Source organism: Lacerta agilis, chromosome 14 (genome assembly GCF_009819535.1).
Source record: "Lacerta agilis isolate rLacAgi1 chromosome 14, rLacAgi1.pri, whole genome shotgun sequence".
Classification (NCBI taxonomy): Eukaryota; Metazoa; Chordata; class Lepidosauria; order Squamata; family Lacertidae; genus Lacerta; species Lacerta agilis.
In genome coordinates, this window is record NC_046325.1 from 33,465,828 (window position 1) to 33,482,988 (window position 17,161).

Genomic DNA, 17,161 nt, shown 5'->3' on the forward strand with positions numbered 1-17,161 from the left:
TTCGAGAACACTGTGCAACCATCTCATCCTCTGTCGTCCCCTTCTCCTTGTGCCCTCCATCTTTCCCAACATCAGGATCTTTTCCAGGGAGTCTTTAATATATTTAATATATCTATATATATATATATATATATATATGTTCCCATTGTATGTGCGCGCGACACCACCTTGCTCCATAACTACTGGACCAAAGCGCATCAAATTTAGGACAAAGCGTAACATGACCATCGAGGAAGGATCTAGCATAATAAAAATAAAAAACCCCCACCTGTCATGCCTAAAATATAGAATAAAGGGGAAAAAATTGGCGCATACATTACGTGTCACCAGCAACAGAACTGAAGACTCCAACAGCATCCAATAGAAAGGCGGATTGCTATCTGTTTGTTTTGACAGCAAAGCATCCTTTTTAATTAACTACGCTCACTGTGTTATCAAGCCGAGAACTGGACTCCTGACAATGGGGCTGGTGGAAGTTGCCCCTGTCTGAGCGCAACATTTGCTGCACCACATCGAGTCTGCTTTTGTACAGAAGCGTCAAAATGCCGACGAAATAAGGCAGTATTCAGCAAGGTGGCCTTTTCTTTCTTCAGAGTGGCGCCTGCAGGTTCGAGGAGACGGTGATATGTGAGCTCGGCAACCCTTTCAAAATGGACCAGCGGGTGAGTTGTTTTGAGTCTGGGTGCTCCGGAAAGGCAAGGGTTCCGAGGTGGGAGACCCGAACTGTGATATCTCATCCAGCACAAAAGAACCTTTTACCTGCTCCCAACCTGCATTCACATTGAAAGTGCTCTCTGAGAGCCAGCGTGGTGTAGTGGTTAAGAGCGGTAGACTCGTAATCTGGGGAACCGGGTTCGCGTCCCCGCTCCTCCACATGCAGCTGCTGGGTGACCTTGGGCTAGTCACACTTCTTTGAAGTCTCTCAGCCCCACTCACCTCACAGAGTGTTTGTTGTGAGGAAAGAAGGGAAAAGGAGATTGTTAGACACTTTGAGACTCCTTAGGGTAGTGATAAAGTGGGATATCAAATCCAAACTCCTCTTCTCCTTCTTCTTCTTCTTCTTCTTCTTCTTCTTCTTCTTCTTCTTCTTCTTCTTCTTCCACACACAGAGAAACCCAGGAACTGTGGTTTACTAAGGGGGCTGGGGAATCATAGTTCTGTGAGGGGTAAACTACATTTCTTAGAATCCTTTGAGCGGGAAGGCCTGTGCTCTAAATGGGTGTTCAGTGTTTTCTCAATGTATGGTGTGGGTGTTCGTATTATCTGGGGTAAACTACAATTTCCAAGATTCTTGGCAGGAGAGGGGGTGTCCTTTAAATGTATTGTGTGTACGCAGCCCCAGTTTGCCATTGAGAGAGTCAGATCACATGTAATTATTTCTCAGTAATTATCTTCATAGACGGGGAATACGCAGAAGAAACAATTTTGAGGAGATATGGAAGGTGTTTGTAGAATTTGTACTGCTAAAACGGAAAGGGCTCAAACCATCGCAAGAGGTGTTGAAATTTTGGGAGGCTGGATACTTACACAATGGAATGGTCTCGGTGGTGGGGTGCACATTTTTATTCTTATTTATTTATGTTTGGGTTTTTTTTAAGGAATGGTTTTCATTTGTTCATGCAATGTTTTAGCACCTTACCCATCCGATAAAAAAAGCAAGTCAAATATCCATAGTTAAAAACCTATCATATCCCATCAAAGTATCACCCATCAGTGGTAACAGAGTACTATACCACACAGTGGGTGAAATAAAAACATTTCCCTTTTATATTTAAAGAGTGCTGCTGAGGGTGGTGGCAGGGGGCTAAATGAATATCTGCTAAGAGGGAGTTCCATATGGAGGGTGTTGTTGCTGCAGTGTTAGATTTATATCCCGTTATTTGACCAGTAGCTGAAATTCTGGTTCTTCTTATTTGCTTCTGCAACCTACAGCAAAGCATGCTGGGTAACCAGGTTGTGCACTCTTGCCTCCTTTCCAGGCAGAGCTGACTATCACGTTTGAAGTTACTGGAGTTACGCTGAATACTCAAGATGTCACCGTGCAGGTGGAGCCTTGCACGTGAGTCTTCTCCACGGGGCTAAAGAGTTGTGGTTGGAAATGGGAACGTGCATCAGGAAGCCCAGTCAGTGCTAGTGTACTTGGGTATAGCAGTTTGAAAGCATGCCAGTGCAAGTAGATAAATAGGTACCACTGCGGCAGGAAGGTAAACGTCGTTTCCATGCACTCTGGTTTCTGTCACAGTGTTCCGTTGCACCAGAAGCGGTTTAGTCCTGCTGGCCACATGACTCGGAAAGCTGTCTGTGGACAAACGCCGGCTCCCTCGGCCTGAAAGCATGATGAGCGCCGCAACCCCATAGTTGCCTTTGACTGGACTTAACTGTCCAGAGGTCCTTTACCTTTACCTTTTACTTGGGTATTGACTGAAGGGCTGCATGGCTGGTTCACCCATGAGGCAATGTGAGGCGACCACCTTGGGCGACAAAATCCACATGAGCTGCACAAGGAACACCTTGCCCACTGCTGCCGCCATTGCCATGGTGGCAGCAATGGCTTTGGTGCACTCCTTGGAGGCTGGATCTATCCCCTCCTTGGCAACCCCCAAAATACAGCAGATTCTTGGAGAATAGGAGGTGCTGCCGGTCTTCTCCCAAATGGCAGGGGGTGTCCTCTGGGGTCTGCACCCACCTGGCATGATTCAGGGTGGGTCCCTTTCCCTGCAGCAACCTTTGAGTCCCACTCTAAACATCTGGCAAGGTTGAGTTGATTCCCCAACTTGTTCTAAATTTTGCTCTTCACTCACTCCTTCTTCCCTGGTGGGTAGGACACCATTTTGTGGTTTGCCTCAGGTGCTGCAAAGTCTTGGGCCAACCCTAGAAGGACTGGCGTGGGGAGGGACCTCTGTGTGGACTCATTCCACATGGCCTGGGGGTTCTTACATGACTCTACTGAGGAGGGAAGGGGCGCTGTTTTGGTTGACTCTTAAGCATCCCGTCTGAGAGGCCCCGACTGACCCCTCTGAACAATGTCCTGTCTCTCATAGGATCAGCTATCAAGAAGACCGCGCACCTGTGTCGGCAGTCCTGTTGGTAGACTACACCATTGATGCTTCCCTGAGCATGTGCGTATCCACTGTGATGTTTGACGTGGGTTTAAAAAAGAAGCGATACAATCAAACCTTGGTTGTGGAACATAATCCGTTCTGGAAGACCATTTGACTTCCGAAACTTTCAACAACCGAAAACTGAAAGCGGAAGCCTCAATACAATAGGGAAACTCAAAACAGAAGCCACGTCAGACGTTCGGCTTCTGAAAATCGTTTGAAAACCGGAGCAGTTATTTCCGGGTTTCCGGCGTTCAGGAGCCAAAACGTCCAATAACGTAGGCATTAGGGAATCAAGGTTTGACTGTATACAAATGCCTCTCAAGATGAAATTGTAAAGCAGGATGTGTTATGTATTGAAGTTCTCACCCTAGGCCACTAGGGGTGTGTGTATATAGTTCATTCTGCTGCAGTTTTCACTCAGGTCAGCATATGCAAAAGAGGGATTGTAAAGGGACGTTCAGGGATTGGTTAACTGTGGAAAGTTGTTACTGTTGCTTTGTAGCTGAGTTCTATATAAGCAGGCTGCTGAGGCCTTCAGCTCACTTCTGTTCCAGCCTGAGAATAAACAAGAGCTGTTTGGAAATCACTGTGTCGTCTGCTGTATCCGCCCACAACTTAACAGGATGTGTGTGATGCTGAGACCTCGCCCTCCTCATAACAAACCCAGGGAGCTTCCACACTGTCACCTGGATCCTTGTAACCTCACTTCTTGCAGTGAGGGATCTGCCAAAAGGCCCTCGGAGCTGGACCTCAGTGTCTGGGCTGAAAGATGAGGGTGGAGATGCTCCTTCAGGTGTACTGTGCCGAGGCCGTTTAGGGCTTTAAAGGTCAGCACCAGCACTTTGAATTGTGCTCAGAAACATACTGGGCACCTACTCTTGACTCTCATGGTTCCCCATATTGTTTTATGAAGTTGCTTGCGGTCCCAGGATTCCATGATTAGCAGATTTGGTAGTCAAGTAGGCCTGACAGCAGTATAAATCTACATTGCAGACATTTCCTAAATGAATTCTAGTAGGTTACACTTCCCATTGACTAAATTAGGAAAGTGTGACCCGCTCATCGAAGTCGTGAACAGAGCCTGGTTCCTCACTTTGTAAACTTGTTCATCCTTCTCACCTCTCTCTGTGTGTTCCTCTCTCCATGGCAGAGTCAACCGTTGGCTCCAGACGCATTTCAGTGGGACAGTCATGGGTGAGTCAGCCATGAAGCATGAGGAAGACGTAGGCAGTCCCATTGAATTTGACTTCCAGGTAAGGATCTTCCTTGAGAGGTGAGGCTAATACTCTTAAAACTTGAAGCATAGAATATGGTTACCAGATTTTTTCCCCAAGAAATCCGGGGACACTTTCAAAATAAAAATAAAAATCACGCTTTATTATTTTAGGAAAGGGTTGCCCAGAGTTCTTGTGCTTTTTTGGGGGGGGACCCCAAAGTTGTCGGGCACACACCTCGACACAAGGCAGATGGAGAAGCCCATCCACAAACACACAAACGCCCCCAAAAAAGAGGTTGGGGGGATGGGGAGAGAGATTGAGTAAAGACACCCAAGTTAGTGGATTGGCTGGCTGGAACTTTGACATGGGCGGGACCTCTGGTCCTGCTCGCTGCCATGGCATCCACCATGTTGCCTCGCCAGAAGTCCCCAGGCATAAATCCGGGGACATTAATTAAAATCCGGGGACAGATTTTGTCCGGGGACAGATTGGTGAATCCAGGGACTGTCCCCGGGAACCGGGGACGTCTGGTAACCCTAGAATAGAATTATAAAGTTGGAAGGGACCACAAGGATCATCTAGTCCTGGAATCTCATGTTCTACCAACTGAGGTATCCCAGAATTGCTTCTGAGTCTCTTCACGGTTAAAAACCCACATGGGCTTGTTTACTTGAGCAGGATTCCATTGATCCCTTGTCTAGAAAGCAACTAAGACACAATCTAGGATTGAATCCATCCCAATGCGATTTGTTAATTTGTAGGGTTGAGAGTACAAGCACAAGGCAGAGGGTTCCTGAAGGACATGTGTTTCGGCTTATTTCTCCCAGTGCAAAATGTTAAGCCAAATATTTGAAAAGATCTCTTTCCTTTCCTATTTGTGCCTGAAACAGAAGGGTAAACTGCTTGGCTGAATTGGATTCTTGACATTTCCCCCCAAATCTGGTTCTTTCAAGATACTTTGAGGAAGGGCAATAGCTCAGTGGTTGAGGATCAGTCCTGCATGCAGGTTCTGTGAACCGCCCTGCGACCTATATAGGGCGGTATATAAATTTAATAAATAATAATAATCCTTGACATCTCCAGGTAGGGATAGGATAGACCTCAGTCTGAAAACCTGGTGAATGGTTGCCAGTCAGCCTGGACTGAGTTGGATTCACCAACTCAGTATAAGGCAGATTCCTATATGCTCTTATACCTTGATCTTGTTTTTTGAAACTGTTGTATTGGCACTGATTTATTACACCTTGTCTTCCCAAATATGTTTGTCTCTTTTATCTCTTATTTTTGCTGTCAATTTTGCCATTTCCGGATAGTCCATTCACTTTTGAAGCTACCAGTATCCCTCCTTGGTTGGTACTCCTTCTTTCAATTTCTGCAAGTCCAGGATTCTGGCTGCTGTTGCCGTACACACACACACACACACACACACACACACACACAGTTTAACTATCTTTTTCACCAAAATTGAATAGTCTTGACACTGAGTGTGTTTTATAAAAGGGGCTTCAGCTTGTCACCTGACCTTTGTCTTTCAGGTGACCACGAAAGGTGAGTCTTTAGGATCCTCTGGAACAATCACGCTAGGCTTTGAATGGCCTTATGAGGCCAGCAACGGGAAATGGCTGCTGTACCCAACTCAGATCCTGGTGAAAAGGAGTGGGAACGAGAGTCGGCTCTGCGTACCCCCCGGGGAAGTCATCAACAACCGCAACCTCACAGTGAGTCTGATCTCCAGCGCGAGCCCTTTCTCCCTTTTGCATTCTCTCTCTCTCCATTTACTCCTTTTTCTTTGTACCTTTTCCAATGGGCTACACCTTCCACCTTGGCCTGCCACCATGTATGTAGCTATTTCTACTAGCTATACCTGGGATGCAGGTGGGTCTGTGGTCTAAACTGCTGAGCCTCTTGGGCTTGCTGATTGGAAGGTTGGCGGTTCGAATCCCTGCAACGCGATGGGGTGAGCTCCCGTTACTCTGTACCAGCTCCTGCCAACCTAGCAGTTCAAAAGCACGCCAGTGCAAGCAGATAAATAGGGACTGCTGCAGAGGAAAGGTAAATGATATTTCTTTGCACTCTGGTTTCTGTCACGGTGTTCCTTTGTGCCAGAACCAGTTTAGTCATGCTGGCCACAAGACCCAGAAAGCTCTCTCTGTGGACAAATGCTGGCTCCCTTGGCCTGAAAGCGAGATGAGCGCCGCAACCCCATAGTCACCTTTGACTGGACTTAACCGTCCAGGGGTCCTTTCTCTTTACTAGCTATACCAGTGGTTCGACAAGATAGTCTTCTTGAGCACATGCTTTTTCAGGAAGAGAAAGCTGACCAGTTCTTCTCTTTTCCCAGCTCCACGATTGGAGCAGGACCTCAGCACGGAGGAAGCGCAATCTGCAAGCATCTCCGAAGCATGAGCTTCCCGTCACCTTGCCAGCTTCCAAGAAAGCCAAGTCAGAAACGTTACTGGTGAGCATTTTGGCCATCCTGTGTCATTTCCAGTTCTGCTCAGGAGGGCTTTTCAGGAGCAGGTACGTCCCAACCAGGAAACTATGGTTAAACGGCTTCAGAAACAAGCCTTCGTATCCCGGTTTGTTCTGAAGTAATTAACCATCGTTTCCTCATTTGGGTGATACAAGAAACCATGGTTAGCTGAAGACTTCCTGGCTTGTTTGCTCAGCCAGCATGAAAGGAGGGGTGCGTCAGCTGCATCCATGAGCACAAATCTTTGTCTGATCTCAGTTTATTAAATGACGTTATGGTCATCCAAACCTAGCCAATGAGTGGTTGAATGGGAGTGGTAATTTTTTTCGGGCAGGAAATAGCATAGTAGTTACAGGAATCTGGGCACCCTTTTCACCATTGGACTATTTTCAGATATAATCTTCAATTGGATTATATCCCCACGTCCTTTAGGGAAACTGGGGGGGAAATGCAAATGTTTCAGATTGTACTTATGGGAAGGCCTCCAAATTAATAACCAGCCATTTATTCCTGCACCATACCATACCTCCAGATCATAGAATTGTTGTTGTTGTTATTATTATTATTATTATTATTATTATTATTATTATTATTATTAATGTATTCAGTGGGGTCTCTGTTTGTCTGAGCTTGAGTATGGACTAAGGATTCTGAGCCCCTCTGTTCTGATTCAATACCTGATATCTGTCAGTGAAGGAACTTCTCTGACAATATCCAATCACAGAACATTTCAGGATTTGGGCCTCTGCCATTGGCTCTTAAACTCTGAGTCATGATTCACAGCTTGGAAGTTTAGACAGCCAATCACATTGGGAGTGAGAGTGGCCCAGGCCTTCAGAAATGTATATAAGCAGATGCTTTTCCCCAATGTAGTTTTCCCCCAATGTAGTTTTCCTGGGCTGTAGCTCAATGGTAATGTTCCCAGGTCCAACCCCCGCTGTCATCTCCTGGTAGAGCTGGGATTGTCACCTGTCTGAAATATCCACCCCCCTTCCTTTGTTTCTAGAGCTGTTCCAAAGGAACATGTCGCTGTATCTGGTTCGAGTGCCCCTTGTGGGATGCTGCAGATGTGACAAATGTGATGGTTCGTGCCCGGGTCTGGAACAGCACGTTCATTGAGGTAGATGTTCGTTCTGTCCCCTCTCAAGGATTTTCTCTGGTTAACGAGAGAGGGAATGTTCTTGTCAGGCTTTGGGGAATTGGCTCTCTCCCCCTCCCCCCGTGGCAGTAGATAAGAGATCAAATGAAAGGAATGTCTTACCAGTTAGAATCTTTAATAATCACAGCGAGAGAACAAAGAACATGTCTCCTAGAAATGGTGGTGCTCCCAGTTAAGGATCACACTCCCCCCATCTCTATTAATCTACGTCACTTCTATGTCTTGTAATCTGAGCTTGTAGCCTCTGCACTTTCTGTTATGCCCCTTTCTGAGCTCTCCGGGAGTTTGGGGAAGGCGGTTGGATTCTGTCCAGAGACTGAATCTGTTAACTCTCTCTCTCTCCCAGAGTTTCTTCTCCTAGCTGTTCCCCATCCAGTATTTCCCAGCTTCTGCCTTCTGAACGATGCCCCTCTGCAAACCACTATTCCAAATCTATAGTGTCCTCCTGCTCCTGGGAGGATTCAGGAACAGGGGGAGGGGGTGGCTCCCACCATTCTTCCTCGGTGCAGCCCTCCTCAGCATGGTCCCTGACAGTTCTGGAACATTCCAGAATGTCCGCTTTGTGCAATTTAAAGCGGGTGAAAAGACATCCTTCTCCCTAGTACAACAAGCCCACTATGAGAAAACACACAAACTGACTTTTTGTGGCTTGAAAAGTGACTGGGAAGCATATGGGATGAACAAATGATGGGATGGGAAGATTCATAAAAGCAAATCAGGTCGAATGCAGGATGGATGCTGGTCACCCTGTAAACAAACCGGAACAAATTTCTCAATAAAGACAGAATGTAATATACAGTGGTACCTCGCAAGACGAATGGCTTGCGCAACGAAAAACTCACTAGACAAAAGGGTTTTGCGGTTTTTTAGGTGACTTGCAAGACGAATTTTTCTATGGTCGTGCTTCGGAAATGTTTTGCTATTTTCCCCCAGTGCATTCCTATGGGAAACCGTGCTTCGCAAGACGAAATTTTCGCAATACGAAACGACTCGCGGAACGAATTAATTTTGTCTTGTGAGGCACCCCTGTAACCTCCAAGTAAGCTGTTTGTCAGCAAATCAGAATGTTCAATGAAAGGGTCTCTCATTCTAAGGCATCTTCCTGTGCTCAGTGGGTGGGAGTACATTGGGAAAAGAGTTTATGTTGCTGCTTTTTGATATGCACGCTCTTTCCTATCCATCCCTATGGAAATGTAGGACTACAACAACTTTGACCGTGTGAAGGTGGATGGGAAAGCCACGCTGTTTCTCAGGACAAACTCCTCCACCATCAACATGAAAAACGACACTGTGTGGGTGAGTGAGACTGGATTGGTTGGGCAAGGAAACTTCAGAAAGTCCCAAGGTCCAACGATCAATCCCAATGGAAGCCTCCCAGTTGGCATTCTTCTCTCCCTCCCAGTTAAACTCCCATAATTCGCAAACTCTGCCAGTTCTTCTTGAGCAGCAGCTTTCTTAATTCAAATGAAATCGATTTATTTTCAAAGCAAAGCTGCCCTCACATCCCCATCTATAAATTCAGGCCTAGGCATGGGATCAGAGCTGTCAACCTTCCTTTTTTTGCATTGGGAAACAGCCATAGCTGTCAACTTTTCCTTTTTTTGCAATGGCGAAATTTTGCTGGAATAAGGGAATTTCCTGCAAAAAAAAGGGAACGTTGACAGCTATGCATGGGATGTTTTGCCCAATGTTGATGAATTAATCAATCCAGATGAGGATATGAGGCCTGAGCTGGGAGCATTTGAATCCCCTTCCTTCCTCAGGTGTGGCCATGTTGATCTCCACACACCAGGTCGATGACTTTTTAGGGGGTGAAACTTAATTTTTGCACATTTCTTCAGTGGGGAGGCGACCTAAAATATATATATTTTGGGGCATGAAGAATTCAAATCTGCCATTATTTTTATGATTGGGCAACAATCAGCTTGGTAAATCTACATTTGACGAAGAAGCACGTGAACTGCTCTCGGGAAAACAAAAGAATTTCCCCTTCTGACAATTCAGGTAATGCGAAATAATAGTAATAGTAACAAATAATAATATCAGTACATCGTATAACTGCAAGCACTTGGCAATCATTTTTAATGATTTCTGTGCAACTTGACACACATTTTATTTACCAAGCAAAAGTAAATTATATTCATTTAAACCAAAATACCTTTCGAATTCCCAAGTCACGTTACAGCCCTCGTTTTGGGAAGTTGAAAGTTGAAAAATTCGGCACTGAGTCGGTGTCCCCTCCGTTCTGCCTTTCCTCCCTTGAGGCAAACCCATCTCTCCCCCTTTTGCCCCTTCCTTCAGTTCTCGGTGACCATCGACTCTGAGCTGAGCGAGGAGCAACCGACCGAGATTGAGCTCTGGCTGGTGCTGGTTGCCGTAGCAGCCGGACTTCTGCTTTTGGGTGTCATCGTCTTACTGCTGTGGAAGGTGAGAAGAGGAGGTTTTGGGGTTTTTTTAATTGGGGAGCAAGGTGTGACAGGCTAGAAACAGCAGCTCCTTCCTTTCCACTCTCTCTTGGCCTCCATATTTGTAGAGAGACACTCTCAAAACTGCTTCTGCAAAGCCAACCCGCAGCTGCGGGCCGCACAAAAGAGAAGAAAACACGCAACAACCCACACAATTTTCTGTGGCAAGCTCAAATGCCTTAGCAGTATTTTCGGAGCTGATATAAATATGCTATAGGCGGGCTGGCCTCGCTGGAGAACAAAATGTTCAGGCATTCAGCCGTCACAAAAAAACCAAACAAACTAGCCAAGCCAGTTTGAAATGGACCAGGCAGGAAGTTAACTGCCTCCTGCCCCAGCTTTATCCAGAAGTGATGTAATCTGCTCGGACTTGGGTGTTTGCATTTAGCTTGTGCAGTTAATATTGGAGAACAGCCAAGCAGCTCAGTGTATCTGTGGGATGCTTGCTATAGCCGTTTTTTGTCACCATAGAGAAACCGGTTGGACTGGGAGGAAACTATATTTAGAACCTGATTAACCAAGGCATCAGCTGAATATCTGTGGTCCTTTGGTGCATACCTCAGGATAAGATGACAACAGCAGTCATCTGTATTATGGTCGGTCCTTCACCAACTCATTGAGAGAGAGAGAGAGACGAGAGGAGAGAGAGAGAGAGAGAGAGAGAGAGATAGATAGATAGATATGATTTTTAAAAATATAAACATACAACAACAAAAACAATTCAAGATCCAAATATCAAGATTGCTCTGAATATCTTGACTTCCCCCCATCCCTTCCATGGGTCCTAGTGGTAATATTACAACTGCATATCAATGCTATCCAAGTTTTATCCATCCAAATATCCATACTTTCGTTAGTTTACAAGTGTGGTTAAAATCCTGCTCAAGTTTTAACCTGCTTACAATGGTCTTGTAAATAGATTGTAAACCTTTCCCATTCTTTTTTTTTTTTAGTTCTTGTCCTCTTAATTTCTGAGCTTCCCAGTTAATTTTGCTATTTCAGCATAGCCCATCAACTTGGTTTGCCATTTTTCTCTAGTCGGGGTTGTTTCTTCCTTCCATCTCTGGGCTAATAGCATCCATGCGGCTGTTGTCGCTGTTGGTCCTTTGGTGTCTCGGTACCTGTAATTCCTTTTTTTTTTTTTTTAGAAAGAATTTATTGATTTTCCAAATAAACAAAAAGACATAACACATCATAACAACCACAAATACAATAAGAACAAAGAAGAGAAAAAAAGAAGAAAAAGAGAAGAAAAAGAGAGAGATGGAAATAAAAAAATAAAATAAAATAAAAAATACAAACCTACATACATACCTACACCTAAACAGGAACATCAATTCTTCATATAATTATTAATATCTTGTTTCTAATCTATTTGGGGGACTTCCCCCATTTCTCTCCTATGTTTCCAATTCAAATTTACTTTAATAACATTCTTATTCTAAAAATTTAAATCTTTAATTTCAAACTATCTAACCATTATTTCTTAATATATATAACTTCGTATCATGTAAATTCTTAATACCAAAAAATAACTTCATCGTATAAAATAACTTCTTATATCTAATCTTTCCTCCTTATTTTACTGAAACTGCTGCTGTACCTATACAGATCAGGTATTTCTTCACATAACAAATTCATAAAATGCTAAACACGCTGACTTCGGGGTACCATGGTGAGCCATCCTATCAAGTTTTTACAAAACCTTTATCCTAACCCCTCTTCTACCCATTTTCCAAAACCAACCCGGGCTCAACCACCAATCCTCTCCCCAGTCTTTCCAGTTTCCTCGCCCAAAATGTCCTCTTTTCTTTTTTGTCCAAAAGTACCATCCTCCTTGTTCCTTGCAGGGATCCTCCGGAAATACCACACATCACCTTCAAGCGTCTCCATTTCCAGATTGCAGTCTTTATTTAATTGTAATTCCCATCGTCTTTTTCCCTTCATTCTGGGCTCATACCCCAAGAATCGGATTTAACATATTTCAGTCCGACCCTGGGTCTCCCACCCCAAAGGGTCTTTCCCCTTCATGGAGTTGCGCTGTCACTGTCTCTTGCTTTCCAGCATTCCCTCAAGTTCCCTTGCAGTATTTTCTTCCAGATTGTCCCAGTCTTTAAAAATCTTCCTCCGTTCCAACAAACTCTCCATCAATACTTTGGTTCCACAGTTCCAATTTCCGATTCAGAAATTCTAACTTCAGTAAGAAAGTCTTTTGTCCTAGGGTTGTACCCGGATCCAACAACAACTTAAAAACGAAACCAAGCATGGTAGAAGTAGGCAGGAAATGACAAAGTTCAGTACTTTTCCATCTTCAGATCAGTAATTTCAGCCGCCATTTTCCCCCTTAATCAGGGTGCCGCAATTATAATCCAAAAACTTTAAAGAAGATATACCTCCCTTATCTTAGCTCTCTTAGTTCTCCCCCCGCGGGGATTTTTCCATTCAGAGCAAGGCTCTAATGAAACATGTATCAGTTAACACAGTAGCAGTTAGAAAACGTTGTTATTTCTTCCGATTGACAGGGGAGAGGAATGGGCTTCCTTTTAGCATTCCTCCCGAAAAGCCAGATGTCAAATTTAGGTTCAAATCCTCCCCGTACTTACAGCTTGCGGGGTTCTTCTTTAGAATCAGATCCAGAAAGAACGAAATCGCTCCTTGCCGGCAGCAGCCGCCACTTCACCTCTCGGTTGGGGCATAGCCTCCACAGCCCAGCGCCGTTGCCCCTTCACTCCCGCACCCCCTTTTACAAAGGGGGCGAGAGAAGGGGGCAGCGCATTTAGGGCCAGCTGGAGTGCCCTGACCGCGGGACGCTCCTCCCGCGGCTTACCGGAGCCCGCTGCGCGGTAGCGGAACTCCCAACCCCCGAAGAGGCCAGGGTCGCCTCGCAACCGAGGCAACCCACGACTGCCAGCAATGGCGATCTCGGCGGAAGTCGGTACCTGTAATTCCTAATAAGAAGGTTTCTGGGAGATAATATATAATGAAATGAAAAAAAATGTTTAAAATAACTTTTGTTAAAAACCAGAAACCTTCTTATTAGGTACCTGTAATTCCTAATAAGAAGGTTTCTGGTTTTTTAACAAAAGTTATTTTAAACATTTTTTTTCATTTCATTATATATTATCTCCCAGAAATTTTTAATTACTTTACACGCCCACCACATATAATAGGTACCTTCCTTTTCTTTACGTTTCCAGCAGGTATTTGAACTTGTTCTTAAGCAGTTTACTTCGCTGATGCTTGGAGCATGCTGAGTAGTAGCTGTGGTGTGCCTGACCCTTTTCAGAAATCCCTTAGTTGTTGGCATCCGTCAGTCTCGGGAGACAATGGAGTGCTCCTCTGGGGGTGAAGTCAAACCGCTGCATTAGGAGCACCAAAGTGACCTTTCCGGGGTGCAAGCCTTAATTGGTCCGTTTTTCCAGAGCAACTCCCACCATTACCTTGTCATTGAGGGAATGTGTGTTTTCAAGCCTCCCTCTGCTTGTATTGGTTCTGGGGGGGGGGGGGATTCACAGCTCCTGTTCCTAGAGTACCAAATGCAGATTAAAAATCTGAAGGCAGCCATGGCTTGCAGAGCACTTCCAAAGCTAAGTCTCCAATAGTGCTGTGTTGCATTCCAACTTTGCATTGCATCTCCCAGAAATAACTGGCCATATTCAAGTGGGGAGTTTCACCAGCACAGCTGAAGTGGCAAAGGGTATCTCATTACTCTAGTGACAATTGAACACAGGAAACAACCACCGCCCGAGAGGATGTTTTCCTACTCCTCCCTGTGGCTTAGTATCTTGTATGCTGCAAATTCAGCATCCAAGATGCTCATAATATAGAAAGTGAATCCTGGAAGTGCTCTCCAACTGTGGTGCCTGTATTAGCTGCTGGGGAAAGCTCTTCTCCAGGAGATCACTACAGGCAAGATGGGTCATGAATATACCTGCACCTTTCTTAAGAGGGTAGCATGGAAGTTGATATTTAGTTCTGTGCAGGTGAATTCAAGGCATGCTTGAAGTTTTGACCACCGCGTGTGGCATTCCTCGCGGCACCAGATTCGCCATTTTCTCAGTGGTGTCAGCCCACTTCTTATCAGTTCTGCTTGATATTTTTTGCCTTGGAATTATAGCCTTGCAGAGGAGCCCACAGCAGCCCCAGATTGTGTGCATTTGGGAACCCCCAAAACTATCACTCCTGATGCCTGGCAATTAAATGAGACCAATCCCGTCTGCATGTTGAAAGTTATATCCTTTGCAACAAAGGGGCTGGAACGCTTGAGCTAGTTGTCTCCCAACCCATTGCACGGTTGTTCCATGTTGTGCTTGACCTTTGACCCCTGCTTCCTCATAGTGCGGCTTCTTCCGGCGGGCAAGCACACGAGCCATGTACGAGGCCAAGGGCCAGAAAGCCATGATGAAGATCCAGCCATCTGAAACTAAGCGGCTGACCGACAGCTACTAGCTCCTGTCTCAGGGGGAGGGGAAACTGCCCACCCCTTTGCCCTGTCTCTTGGTAAATCAAGCTCTTGCAGCAGGTCTACCCCTCTTGTTCACTGTCTCTGTCAACTTCTCCACTTCTTAATCCTTCCCATAAGACCCTGGCGTTGAGAGCTGTGTCCCAGTGCTGGTTCAGGGAAAGTGGACTTTGGACTGGTCACATGGGCACATTATACTGTTTGAGTTACAGTGAAACCTTGGTTCTCGAACGGCACTGTTTTCAAACATTTCAGCTCCCGAACGGCAAAACCCCGGAAGTAAACGCTCCAGTTTCCAAACGTTTTTTTCAGAACCCAAACATCCGACGCAGCTTCTGCTTGAGTGCAGGAAGCTATTTCAACCAATCAGAAGCCGTGCCTCAGTTGTTGAACATTTCGGAAGTCGGACGGGCTTCCTGAACGGATTACGTTCGACAACCGAAGTTTGACTGTATATGGGACTAAGCGCTGACCCATTTAAATGAACGGACAGGACCAACTTACGTCTGCTCCACTCACAGAGCACAACTAATAACCACAATAATCAGTATTCTTAGCCACTCCCCACCTCGGGGCAAGCGGGGCTGTGCCGCACTGCCTGTCCACCTGCACAGGGGAGAGACCAGTTGGCCGAAGTGGCCCTTGCCAGGTGAATCCACCTGACATCCTCACGAGAGGAGCGCCAGGCTGTGCTGTGCTGGGGTTGCCCCTTGCCCACCTCCCTCCCTCCCACTCTCGCTCACAGTCTGGGGAGTGTACTGAGCAAGCAAGCACTGGCCGGGTGTGCAGCAGCCAGGCCAAGCTGGGGCCCAGAGACCCCCGGCAATTGGCAGGAAGAATGAGGAGCTGGGAACAGCAACACACCCACCCACCCGGGTGTGTCTGGGCAGGATAGGTGTGGGGTTCCTGCTTCGTGCCCCTTCAAAATTGTGTGCCTGGGGCTACAGCCCCCTTGGCCACCCACTACACTATGCCCTGGATGGGGAGGAATGGTTAAGCATCCCCCCCCACCTCTGCTGCTCTGATCAAATTCAGAATGTGCCCCTGCCTCTTTTTAAAGCTTTTGTTTTTATTTTAAAGGAAATCTGATTGTGACTTTCCGGTGTGACTGGGCCCTAAGCCTTGGCTCTACTCTGATGAGCTACTATGGTTGCACCTGCTTCAGAGCCCTCTTTAGGCGCATGAGGAATGCAGGTGTGCAACACAGAGCCTTGCGATTGGGAGGTAGTACAAAGCCCCTGGATTGGCTGTGCCCAGTATGAAAACTAAGAGCCTACCCTTGTTGTCTATGGGGCAGAGAATTCTGCCTGTTCCTGCCCCCACCTCTATCGAAGCCAAGGACCCTGAGATAAGAGTCTGGATTTGCAGGTAGCAGAGAAGCACATCTGGCCTCAGCCCTTGTCCGGACATTTCTCCCAGCATCCAACATCTGGGGTGCCCAGATTTCCCAAACAGCCCTCTCAACACCAGTTGGTACCAGGCATTGCAGCCCCTCCCTCTCTTAGTTGTCTTCAAGGCATGTTCCTCACACATTGCACTTAATGCTCTCCCTCCAGGTGTCATGTCTGTTGGCCTCTTTGTTTTACCTGTCTGTCTCACTAACCCAAATGTGTTTCTTTTCCTAGGCTTTAAGAAGCACCTATGCTTCAGGTGGCTTCTGAGGTGGCACCTCCTACTCTGACAAGGGACTTTCCTCTTTCTCTCTCTTTACTCTCAATCTTCGTTCCGTTCACTGGGCCATTCATTCCAAGTGACCGTTCTGAGGTGGTTCTGAGTCGCCGACACTGGCGAGGGTTGACTTTGATACAGGAGTCAGTCTAGAGACTGCTCTAATACAGGGTTTCCCCAAGCTTGGGTCTCTAGCTGTTTTTGGACTACAACTCCCATCATCCCTAGTTAGCAGGACCAGTTAGCAGGTCATGGATGATGGGAATTGTAGTCCAGCTGGAGACGCAAGTTTGGGAAACCGTGCTCTAATATATACCCAGATTGGCAGTTCACCCTCACATATTTTGAGTTGCCACACACACACACACACACACACAGTTGTGCTACAGAATCATGGCAGGTGTCAAAGATCAGTGGCCAATCCCAGTGTTAAACCATTTAATCCATTGTACCTTCGCCACACCACCGCTGAAGGACACCATAAAGAAGAATTAGCAAAACTTTGAACCAATTTTGAACCAACCTCTTGGTTGCTGAGTCGCCATTTTGTTGGCTCTCACTCAGAAAACAACATGGTGGGCCACGGCACTGCGCCTTTTCATCCCCAGGTTGC

The 17,161-nt window shown here is 46.1% G+C and overlaps 1 protein-coding gene across 1 annotated transcript in view; it reads left to right on the plus strand.

Moving 5' to 3' along the window:
• Positions 1-17,161, plus strand: part of ITGA3 (integrin subunit alpha 3) — an 86,130-nt gene that overhangs the window by 68,008 nt on the left and 961 nt on the right. The window contains exons 16-25 of the mRNA XM_033169615.1: positions 594-662; positions 1,980-2,059; positions 3,042-3,119; positions 4,255-4,357; positions 5,857-6,039; positions 6,663-6,779; positions 7,801-7,914; positions 9,151-9,249; positions 10,255-10,380; positions 14,757-14,918. Of these exons, the coding sequence (XP_033025506.1) occupies positions 594-662; positions 1,980-2,059; positions 3,042-3,119; positions 4,255-4,357; positions 5,857-6,039; positions 6,663-6,779; positions 7,801-7,914; positions 9,151-9,249; positions 10,255-10,380; positions 14,757-14,867 (1,080 nt within the window). The 3' untranslated portion in view covers positions 14,868-14,918. The remainder of the gene's footprint in view (positions 1-593; positions 663-1,979; positions 2,060-3,041; positions 3,120-4,254; positions 4,358-5,856; positions 6,040-6,662; positions 6,780-7,800; positions 7,915-9,150; positions 9,250-10,254; positions 10,381-14,756; positions 14,919-17,161) is intronic.